Source organism: Cyprinus carpio, chromosome B10 (genome assembly GCF_018340385.1).
Source record: "Cyprinus carpio isolate SPL01 chromosome B10, ASM1834038v1, whole genome shotgun sequence".
Taxonomy (NCBI): Eukaryota; Metazoa; Chordata; class Actinopteri; order Cypriniformes; family Cyprinidae; genus Cyprinus; species Cyprinus carpio.
The window spans coordinates 21,721,823-21,734,444 of record NC_056606.1 but is presented as its reverse complement, the minus strand read 5'-3'; the positions used below and the strand labels follow the sequence as shown (position 1 = coordinate 21,734,444).

Genomic DNA, 12,622 nt, shown 5'->3' with positions numbered 1-12,622 from the left:
GTCCCTCTGTTTCCTGTTTCTCAGTGTCACTCAAGTTCAGTTTAGCGCTCTGTGTTTGTAATCATCTCACGAGCGGCCATGTTGTCCATGTGCTTCGGGTTCATAACTCCTTATATGTAGCGGCTGAGAGTAAATTATGTACTTAGGCCTCAATAGTATTTGGTAATATTCCACATTTAGACAGAGATCTCCTAGCAAACAAATTCCATCATTAAACAGATTTTTTATAGTTTTCCAGGGTATGGCTAGTTCTTACTAAGGTGTTGTGAGTGCTTGTTGGCATGTTGTGAGGTTACTAGGTTGTCTAAGGTGGTTAATGTGTTGCTGTGAGGTTGCTAGGATGTTCTGTGTGTTTAAGAAATTGCTACGAGATTGCTAGGTGATTTTTAACACGTAGCCGTGTGGTTTCTAGGGTGGTTGGTTGTTAGTATCTTGCTATGAGGTTACTAGGTGGTTAATATGTTGCTATGGTGTTGCTAGAGTGTTCTTTGTGCTTGTTTGAATGTTTTTATAAGGGTTTTTGGGTAGTTAATATGTTGTTATGGAGTTGCTAGGGTGTTCTGTGTGGTTGCTAGCGTGTTGCTATGATGTTACTAGGTGCTTTAGGTGGTTAATACATTGCTAGGGTGTTCTTTCTGTTTGTTTGAATGTTGTGATGAGGTTGTGAGGGTGTTTTAGGTAGTTAAAATGTTGCTATGGTGTTGCTAGGGTGTTCTTTGTGCTTATTGAATGTTGTTATGAGGCTATGAGGGTGTTTTAGGTAGTTAATACGTTGTTATGGAGTTGATAGGGTGTTCTGGGTGGTTGTTAACCTGTTGCTTTGAGGTTACTAGGTGCTTCTGTGTGGTTAATGTGTTGCTATGTTAGTTAATACATTGCTAAAGCGTTGTTAGGGTGTTCTGGGTGGTTGTTTGAATGTTCTTTATGAGGTTACTGCGAGGTTTTTTGTAGTTAGTACATTGTTATGGGGTTGCTAGGGTGTTCTTTGTGGTTGTTAGTGTGTTGCTTTGAGGTTACTAGGTGCTTTAGGTGGTTAATACATTGCTAGGGTGTTCTTTTTGTTTGTTTGAATGTTGTGATGAGGTTGTGAGGGTGTTTTAGGTAGTTAATACGTTGTTATGGAGTTGCTAGGGTGTTCTGGGTGGTTGTTAGTGTGTTGCTTTGAGGTTACTAGGTGCTTAAGGTGGTAAATACGTTGCTATGGTGTTGCTAGGGTGTTCTTTGTGCTTATTGAATGTTGTTATGAGGCTATGAGGGTGTTTTAGGTAGTTAATACGTTGTTATGGCATTGCTAGGGTGTTCTGGGTGGTTGTTAACGTGTTGCTTTGAGGTTACTAGGTGCCTCTGTGTGGTTAATGTATTGCTATGTTAGTTAATACATTGCTAAAGCGTTGTTAGGGTGTTCTGTGTGGTTGTTTGAATGTTGTTTATGAGGTTACTGCGAGGTTTTTTGTAGTTAGTACATTGTTATGGGGTTGCTAGGGTGTTCTTTGTGGTTGCTAGCATGTTGCTATGAGGTTACTAGGTGCTTTAGGTGGTTAATACATTGCTAGGGTGTTCTTTCTGTTTGTTTGTATGTTGTGATGAGGTTGTGAGGGTGTTTTAGGTAGTTAATACGTTGTTATGGAGTTGCTAGGGTGTTCTGGGTGGTTGTTAGTGTGTTGCTTTGAGGTTACTAGGTGCTTAAGGTGGTAAATACGTTGCTATGGTGTCGCTAGGGTGTTCTTTGTGGTTGCTAGCATGTTGCTATGAGGTTACTACAGTAGGTGCTTTAGGTGGTTAATACATTGCTAGGGTGTTCTTTCTGTTTGTTTGTATGTTGTGATGAGGTTGTGAGGGTGTTTTAGGTAGTTAATACGTTGTTATGGAGTTGCTAGGGTGTTCTGGGTGGTTGTTAACGTGTTGCTTTGAGGTTACTAGGTGCTTCTGTGTGGTTAATGTGTTGCTATGTTAGTTAATACATTGCTAAAGCGTTGTTAGGGTGTTCTGTGTGGTTGTTTGAATGTTGTTTATGAGGTTACTGCGAGGTTTTTTGTAGTTAGTACATTGTTATGGGGTTGCTAGGGTGTTCTTTGTGGTTGTTAGTGTGTTGCTTTGAGGTTACTAGGTGCTTTAGGTGGTTAATACATTGCTAGGGTGTTCTTTCTGTTTGTTTGTATGTTGTGATGAGGTTGTGAGGGTGTTTTAGGTAGTTAATACGTTGTTATGGAGTTGCTAGGGTGTTCTGGGTGGTTGTTAGTGTGTTGCTTTGAGGTTACTAGGTGCTTTAGGTGGTAAATACATTGCTATGGTGTCGCTAGGGTGTTCTTTGTGGTTGCTAGCATGTTGCTATGAGGTTACTAGGTGCTTTAGGTGGTTAATACATTGCTAGGGTGTTCTTTCTGTTTGTTTGAATGTTGTGATGAGGTTGTGAGGGTGTTTTAGGTAGTTAATACGTTGTTATGGAGTTGCTAGGGTGTTCTTTGTGGTTGTTAGTGTGTTGCTTTGATGTTACTAGGTGCTTTAGGTGGTTAATACATTGCTAGGGTGTTCTTTCTGTTTGTTTGTATGTTGTGATGAGGTTGTGAGGGTGTTTCAGGTAGTTAATACGTTGTTATGGCGTTGCTAGGGTGTTCTGGGTGGTTGTTTGAATGTTGTTTATGAGGTTACTGGGAGGTTTTATGTAGTTAGTACATTGTTATGGGGTTGCTAGGGTAATCTTAGTGGTTGTTAACTTATGATGTTTCTAGGGGACTGTTTACACACTGGGAGTGTGTGTTCTGGGTGTTTGTCAGCACGTTGCTATGAGGTTGCTAGAGTGTTTTAGGTGTTTGTTAATATGTTTCTCAGTGTTTTCTAGCATGTTTTGAGTTATAGTTAGGAAATTTATTTCGAGGTTTCTAGGGTGTGGCTGTCTGAGGGGGTGTTAGCATGTCGGTAGGTTTTCTGGTTGATTGCTAGGTTAATTACTGGCCTGGTCTGGCTTGCTTTAGCATCTAGCAGGTGAAAATTATGAGTCAGAGTGCTATAAAGGTATTTTTCATGTCAAAGGGGATTGTTTGATCCTTTTCCTCAAGTAGAGCAATGGTCCTTGACTTAGCAAATAGGCCTAGCTCTAATGCTAATACAAGTGTGGATGTAGTGATTGTTTAAAATGCTCATCCTGTGAGCGGCTCCATGAGAATTGGTTGTGATTGTTTTATAATGAAATCTAATTAAGGTTAATAAAGTGGATGAGAGGTGAGACGCCGTACAGTATGTGAAGTGATCGGCTCGCTGACTTCACAGAAATGCCTGCAGGCTTTTTCCTTCTGAAGGATGTGTGCTGCATCTTGACGTCGACGCACGCAGTTAAGATAAAAGCCGGCGGATTTCTCCCGATCTGTTTCGGCTCGTCTCGCAGCGCTGCTGATGTAGCTCTCTCAGCTCTCTCAAGTCTTTTAATTCCCTCCTTTATGTTTAATACTGAATTCATTTTTAACTGCATCTGCTTTGTAAGGAGACGTGCTGCAAAGCATCCCGCAAAGATTTCCACGAATGTGAGTGAAAACATGAAAGAAGAACGACTTTGGTTCTTTAACGAGGCGTTCGTATGGAACAGATATAAGTCCTACATGTTTAAAGATGATCTTATTTATCATTTACTGCATTACTCTCTTTTTTCTGAGCCTTTGTATTAAAGGGATACTCCATCCCAAAATGAAAATATTGTCATTATTCACTTCATTAAACCCGTAAAAGCTTCGTTCGTCTTCGGAACACAATTTAAGATATTTTGGATGAAAACCGGGAGGCTTGAGACTGTCCCATAGACTGCCAAATAAATAACAGTGTCAAGGTCCATAAAAGTATGAAAAGCATCGTCAAAATTGCCCATCTGCCATCAGTGATTCAACCGTAACGTTATGAAGTGATGACTTTTTGTACACGAAGAAAACAAAAATAACGACTTTATTCAACAATTCCTCTCCTCTGTGTCTCTCCAAATCAGCGTAGCGCCATTTTGACAAATCTGACTAGTACACAGATGGCGTACGCTCTTTTGTATCAGCGCCACAAAGGTATGTTTTTTACGTGTATTAAAGGTTTGGTTTGAATGAAAACAGCGCATCGACGCAGCGCGTTAGTGAATCATTTCAGTGAATCAGTTGATTCATCTTAGTGAATTCATTTTTGAGGATTCTTGTAAATTATATAATATATATATAATTATACTTCCTAATCTGTTGAGTCTGGTTCATTTTAGTGAATCATTTCAATGAATAAATTGGTTTATTTAAGTAAATTCATTTTTTTTAGGATTCATGTAAATGCTACAATAAAATCATTAAGACAATAATAAAACACCACCTTAACTGCACACACTTTGATGGTTGCACTGTAAATGCATTCAGTTGCATTTTTGTAGCACTTCCACATTCAAGCCAGACAGTGTTGGCGTAGCCGCCATCTGGCTTTGATTAATGCATTTAACAATCAATAAGTTAAGCATCTGCTAATCTGCAAAGCTCCACTCCACCATAGTCGCTGGATTATGAACACTCTTATTCCCCATAAACACTAGATTTGATGATCAGAATGTGGCATTGACTAAGTGCCTTACATCTACATCAGGCGTACTGCATGTCGAATGAGAAGTTCTGGCATCAGAACCAGTGCAATTAGCTTCAGCGCGCAGTTATCTGTCACCTGCCGTTCTGATGCTGATTCCAGACAGGTGTGATTACAATAGCAGGTTTTTTGAGGCGCGTTTGGGCCCATCATTGTGCAGCATGAGGAAGTTGTGACAGGCTCTGATTGCCAAATGCACAGCATTGATTACGGTCCTGAAGTGTGACCTTTTTTCGGCGCATCCCTTCACAGTTTGATGCGGATCGTGAATCGATGGCGCTCGGCGATGGAACCCGTGTGATTGCACAGTAAATGCATTTCGGCCGACCAGCCGAGATATGGTTGGATATGGATGTCACATTTTATCGTCACTAACTTCAATATGTACAAAAAAGTGTTTTGTGGGTTTTCAGAGTTGAGGAGTGACTAGATGAAAATGAACGTGCTGCTAACTTAACTAGCTTTTAGAGTGACAGTAGTTTAAAATGAAACTTTTCTAGTACATTGTTGCTTTTTGTCAAAAAATGCTGTCAAAACTCTGAGTTTCTAGGTTTTTAATCATGTTTGTGTTTTTTCATGGTGTACTGCACACACAACTGTACACTATGCAAGCCGAGACAAAGATTCATTTTACTGAGTCATTACAGTGAATCAGTTGACTCGTTTTAAAGAGTTCATGTAAATGATATAATAATAGGCTAGCATCTGATTCATTTTAGTGAATCATTACAAAATTTAGTCAATAATCAAACACCTCCTAAACTGTTGCGTCTGATTCATTTTAGTGAATCATTACAAAATCAGTTGATTCATTTTAGAGAATTCATTTTAAAGAGTTCATATGAATGATATAATAATAACATTTAGGCAATAATCAAACACCTCCTAAACTGTTAAATCTGATTCATTTTGGTGAATCAATTGATTAAATTTTAATGCATCAAGTTAAAAGGATTCATGTAAATTGTATAATAATAGTTTTTTTATTTATATATTTAATAATACAATATTAATAATAATAATAACAAAAAAAACAATAAAAACATATAAAAAAACTATATAAAAAAATTAGTGCTGTCAAACAATGAATTTGCACATCCAAAATATGTGTGTTTACTTACAAAATACATACACACACATAAAATATATTTAAAAAAAAAAAGACACACACATACAGTATATTTAAAAAATATTTACACATATGTACGTTTCTATTCATATAATTTATATTATATAGAGATATATTTAATATATAAATATAACATATTTTTCTTAAATGTATAGATGCATGTATGTGTATTTATATATACATAATAAATATATACAGTACTCACACATAAATTATGTAAACAAAAACTCTTATTTTGGATGCGATTAATCATTTGACAGCACTTATATATATATGATATAGTCAAATTAACTATTCGCTGATTCATTTGAGTCCCCTTGTCTTTTGTTGAAACATTGTTAAATGCTAGTTTTTGTCACTTTGTTTCCGTTCTATATATAATTGTGATTGATTTATGAGTTTGTTAATTGTTTTTAGTGTGAAATTGCAATGAAGTTTAATGTTTAGCACTCTAATTGAGATCCCAACTGTTTTTCTGCCGGGTAATTGCTTGATAATTAATTGTTTGTATATAAAAAGTTAATTGTATCATCTGATGTTATATTATCAAAAAGATATCAGCCCATCTAAATAGCTTGAGTGCAGTAGTTAGCTACTTTTTATGACTTCCTTTGTAAAAGTTAGCTTGACTTTAAAATATGAGTATCTTTTAACACATTCAGTCTTTTTCAAGTCTACTGTACACTGTTTCAAGACCAGGTTTTTAGTCAGTTGACTAGGACAGTAAAGCAGCTGTTGTCATGTCTGGAGTAGTGTTTATGGCCAAGTTAGTCATTAAATATCTGCACAAATGTGCCCTAATGAAGTTTTTCAGCCTCATGATTATTCGCTTCTCTTTGTAGTTTGTGTAAGTCAGGTGATTAGCGGCACAGCAGAGTCTGGCTCAGTAATTAGTCCTAAACAGCCTCGTTTGCTTCGTCTCTTCATCACACTTTTCTGTCTGTGTTTTTAGCCAAAATCACAGCAGGTGAGGTACTGGAGGGGGCGAGCGTTGCCAGGCGAGTGTTGCCAGGCAGCCAGTGACTCCATCAGGGGGCAAAGCGTACCTGCCTACAGGAATGATGTCTGTTAAGGGCACTTAGGTACAGATAGATTTCATAAGAGCACATCTTGGGTCATATTTCATCCAAAATTCAAATAAAAACAATAAGCAGTTATTTTTTGATAAAGATAAAGACCATTAAGGCCATTTTTTGCATTGTGATATTATTTTTATTAAAATTAGCACATTCTGCTTCTGTATTTTAATTACCGTAGTGTGTCTAGATGTCTTGCTTCTTTTTTTAAGAAGCTTCTTTTAACTATGCAATACATATTTTACTATTTTTTTAAATAATGGATTAATCTATTAATGCAAATACACACTAACTATTAATTGTACATGATGTCAAGTTGTACATCTTTATTTTTTATATCACATTACTGTAATGAGAGAGAATTTAAAGGGAAAGTACACAAAAATTTTATGAAAATGATGTCACTATACACACACACACACACACACACACACGCACACACACATATATATCTTATTTCAATTTAGAATAAACAATACACAACATATAACACAATATAAAAATGTAAAGAAGAATAGATATATTTATAAACATTTTGTGCGTAATTAGTATATACAAAATAAAATATCTAATATGTGAATAATATTTTAATATCATTTATTCATTTTAAATATGCAAGCATTTATATACCTAATTATATTTTTATATCTCACAAAAAAGTTTACACATCAAATACGACTTGCAATATAACATGGTATATTTTAATGTTTATATATATTAAAATATATTATTTTATATTGCATGTCGTATTTGATGTATATATGACTAATAATAAATATATATTTACAAAATATAAAATAATTTTCTCAGTGCGAGTCTACAGACATCTGGCCTCAGATTCATGGCTGTTAGTGTGAGGAAATCATTTTAATTTAGCACACGTTCAAACCTCCTAATGCGCCACAAAGCACGCCGCTGTTTGAGTTTTCAATTGAAGTGCTCAGAAAACGTCTGAATCACGGCGGGCGGTCTTTGCGGGATTGAATCATTCTTGTTTAATGTTTTGTCACTCATTCTGCTGGAACCTTGAAAACCTTGAGCAGCAGCTCTTCATTCTGAATGCTGAAAAACTGAAGGAAGCTCAATGTGTCATGCGGCTGAGAGGTGTGTTTGACAGTTTTCCCCGTGTTATGTCCGTGGTTATGATTATATGTAATTGACTGTGGATGGAGCGTCACATTTAAGATGTCAGGTGCCAGCGCAGCCAGACGCCACACTTGATCTGAACAGTTGTGTCTCCATATGCCAACCCGACTCAGATCAGTCATTCCCCTGCAGTCGCTGAGAAACAACACTGGATTGACACGCACTGGAGAGCTGCATCGTCTGATGGATGTACTGTAGAAACATGCACATGCATGCATATTTCCTCTTCTCTGCAACTATTTTTAGTGCTGATTACCACTTAAAGATTCTGCTTCTAAAGCCATTTCTGTTCCACTTGGATAATAAAAAAAAAATTGCTAATATTATAATGCAAAATTTTTTTTTTTTCTTTCTAACAGTTTTCCTGAACACTCCTTCTCCCTTCATTGGTCAGTCAAACTGATAGTCCCGCCCCCAAACTCTCATCATTGGTTGAGTCAGTGTTGCTGAAGTCAAGCTGAAAGAAAATAAACAGAGCAGTGTTTTTAATTATTTTAACATTGCGTAAATTACACGTCACCTTTAAAGATTCCATGAACACTTGTTTTGTAATTCTGAGGATGAAAATTTTAATACATATTTTAAGAGCCACTCTGACTGATTCAGTGATCGAGTGAATTTGATATTGATTCATTATAAAGAACCAATTCATAAGAGTTGCTTTGAACCTGTTTTCTGAACACTCCTCCAGATTTTAGGAGAAAATATCGTAACATTTCACAAGTTACATCGCCTTTAATGACTCAACAGATTTTTTAAAGAAGCTAATAAAATTTGACATAATAATTGGTGTTTTCTATATACTATACAAACAATAATGCATTTGGTAACACGTTTATATACATTTTAAGAGCTACTTAAAGACTGAGTGAGTCGTTCAGGAATTTTTTTAAAAAAAAATTTCAATTGATTCATTATAAAAACCACTCCATAAGGTTCATTTCAAGTTTTTACTGGACACTCCTTCTGCCTTTAGATTTTTGGACAACTACTGTATATTAATATTACACAAGTTGCATAACCTTGTAATAATTCCTTGAACAGTTGTTTTTTTAATAAAGGAAGCTGATCAAATTTGGCCACAATAATTGGTGTTAAATATATTCTAAAGTAACAATAATGTATTTGGTAACACATTTTTATTCAGTTACTTAATGATTGAGTGTGTTATTCAGGAATCATAAGTCTCTTTTTTTATTGATTCATCAGTAAAAACCAGTTTATAAGAGTCATTTTTAACAGAAGCAGACCATTTGTTTGTGAATCACTGTATTGATTGTGTTGTATGCTTGTTGTTGTGTGCAAACATTGATATAGTGTCAATTTAGCATGCAGTTTTTTTTCTCTTCAAACTCAGAACTATCTGCAGTCATCTATTTTAGTATGACATTCTGCCCACATTAGCACAAGAATACTTATGTTCAAGAATCATTAATGGATGTGAAGATCATTAAAATCATTCAGTTCCAGTGATTTTTTTTTTCTAAATGCCTGCTTTGTTCAGACCAGATTGTGGCAGCTCAGTGTTTTTTCTCCCTCTTTGCACATAATGGGAAATTAAATACATAAAGTTAAATAAGTGAAATGAGAGGTGGAGAGATTGGTGTTGTGTTAGTGGGAATGAAAGCGATGCCGGATGAAATAACAGCGCCGTCGGCATCTGCTCTGGGAATTCAGTGCACTAATCGACCAATTAGAGCTTTCGGATTCGGCAGAGAGACGTAACACAAAGCCCAGCCTGTCATTTAATCAACTTAATTCTAATTTAAAACCGGCGGAGTGCAAGCACGCTGTTTGCTTACGTTGAATAATCACGTATTTGTTTCGCTCTCGCTAAAAGTAAAACACATTTGCTTTAAAATTGCATTACAGAAACAGGATTGAATCCCAGCCTTCTGAAACAAACCCCCTTCAGGCAAATATTGATGTCGAAACCTAAAAGCGCTCAACGTGCATGTGTACGCAGAGTGCGTCCAATCGCAGTGCAGTGGGCCGTATACAAAGAGGCAATTAATATCGAGCCGAGCACGGTGGCCTGCGACGTCCTATAATAACATGGTTAGACCAAAGGTTAATGTGTTGAATTCAATATGCATCCCCATTCGTTTCAATGAAGCTGTCCAAAAAAAAAGAGAGGTAGTCTGTAATCAAAGGGCTCGCCGTGCAAAGTGAAATTAATTATAGGGGCCTTCATAAATTCAATGTCATGTCTTAATCTTCCGCTGGTCCCCTCCCAGCCGTTATCAGCTCGGCTGGAAGTTGGCCGTATGCTCGGGCCGATCTAATAAACGGCTGCGTGAGATGATAATTGTGAATGAGCTTTATGAGATGTGAGTCTGCTTGGACCAGAGAACCCTTTAGTCAAACGGCAGTGAAAATGATGGTGTTTATCAGCACATCTCCCTTACGGTGAATATAGAGAGGACATTATGTGTTCTGGAAGTGAACTGCTGTGATATTTAATACAGTCGAGCGGTCTGGTGTGCATTGCGCGATCAAAATAAAAGCAGCCTTTTTGAAAACATGAATGCATGCATGTCTGAGATACGACGTCTGTATCAGCACCTACATGACAGACAAGATTTAAAGGAATAGTTCAGCCAAAAATGAACATTTGCTGAAAATGTACTCACCCTTAGACCATCCAAGATGTAGTTTGTTTGTTCAAGATTTGGAGAAATTGATCATTACATCACTCGCTCACCAATGGATGCTCTGCAGTGAATGGGTGCCGTCAGAATGAGAGTCCAAACAGCTGATACAAACATCACATTAATCCACAAGTAATCCACACCACTCTAGTCCATCAATTAACATCCTTATAAAGTGAAAAGCTGTGTATTTGTAAGAAACAAATCCATCATGAAGACGCTTAACGTAACGTCAAACCATTGCTTCCAGCTGATCTTGTATCTATAAAGCTTCCTCAAGTAAAAAAGTCCTCTTGTCTGAATCAGGAGAGAAATCTGCACAGATCAAGCACCATTTACAAGTGAGTCAAAAACAGCTCTTAAAAAAAGGGAGATTACTTCTTCACTGGAGGAAGTGTTGTTGTGGATTATGGAAACATATTTTAGCCTGGAAATGACGGTTTAAAGTTAAAACATCTTAATGATGTATTGGTTTCTTGCCGCTTTTCACTCACAAGATGATGTGGTCACAAGAGTGGTGTGGATTACTTGTGATGTTTTTATCAGCTGTTTGGACTCTCATTCTGACGGCACCCATTCACTGCAGAGCATCCATTGGTGAGCAAGTGATGTAATGCTACATTTCTCCAGATCTGATGAAGAAACAAATTCATCTACATCTTGGATGGACTGAGCCTGATTACATTTTCATTTCCGGCTGAACTATTCCTTTAAACATCTTAAATGTGTTTGTTTAGCATATTTACTATGTTTTTCCTGTTAATCTTCACTGTAAACAGATATGGCTCAGGTCAGTGTAAGTCGTTGGGATTTTTGTCTGTTTTGTCATCTAGCAGGTGATAATAGTTCACTTAGTTAAGTAACAATGCAGATATCCTCAATAAAATGCATGATTTGAGGAACTGTTTCTGTCTATATGTGTTTCACACTGAGGTTTAACCCTTATGGTTTGGGTTTTTGTTCCGATCACTTTTGATTAGTGCACACTAACCGGTCTTAGAGGGTATGTCGCTTGTCCACTGAAGACGATAACAACACTAACATGCTTTCTTTCTGGTTCTCTTTCTGCAGGCATACTTCCGACAGGGTGTTGCCCTTCAGTACCTGGGGCGCCATGCGGACGCCCTGGCCGCCTTCGCCTCAGGACTGGCGCAGGACCCCAAGAGCCTGCAGCTGCTGGTGGGAATGGTGGAGGCCGCCATGAAGTCCCCGCTAAGAGGTACACGGCCCGTAGGGTCAAATTCCAGAAAAAACAACCTCTTAAAGATATTAAAACCTTTTTGTGAGAACTTCATTAGTGAAAAACGTTCATGAATGGGCCAAATAGTTTCTTATATTGAATCTGAAAATGCCAAAAGATGAGTAGGAAATGATGTGTGTAAAATCATTTCAGATGAACAGGGAATATAAGCTGAAGATGCAACATGCTGTTTTGGGCTCTTCTGATGTAGATTCATCTGTTGACTGTAATGAGCGTGATAATGAGGGTTCAGTGTGCATAATGAGCTTTATTTAGCAACCATATTAGTGTATGAGAGGTGTAGGTGCATTTTTTGGCATCATATGTGACTTGCTTCATCATTTTGAGTCGTTTTGCATTTTTATGCACTGAATGAAAATGTCTCAGTTCTCTACTAGTTATTAGACTAAGGTTGAAATGTAAAATAGCTCAAATATTTTAAACTTAAATAATATACTGTATGTATACACACACACAGGTAAACCTGGATCACAAAAGCAGTCTTAAGTAGCACAGGTATATTTGTAGCAATAGCCAAAAATATATTGTATGGGTGAAAATGATTGATTTTTCTTTTATGCCAAAAATCATTAGGATATTAAGTAAAGATCATGTTCCATGAAGATATTTTGTACATTTCCTACCTTTAAATATATCAAAACTTAATTTTTAATTAGTAATATGCATTGCTAAGAAATTCATTTGGACCACTTAAAGACCACTTTTTTTTTCAATTTTTTTTTTTTTTTTTTGCATCCTCAGATTCCAAATTTTCAAATAGTTATATCTC

General features: G+C 36.8%; 1 protein-coding gene across 1 annotated transcript in view; it reads left to right on the top strand.

Annotated features, from left to right (window-relative positions):
- Window positions 1-12,622, top strand: part of LOC109097535 (tetratricopeptide repeat protein 28-like) — a 270,646-nt gene that overhangs the window by 157,360 nt on the left and 100,664 nt on the right. The window contains 1 exon segment of the mRNA XM_042733263.1: window positions 11,664-11,811. Coding sequence (XP_042589197.1) covers window positions 11,664-11,811 — 148 coding nt within the window.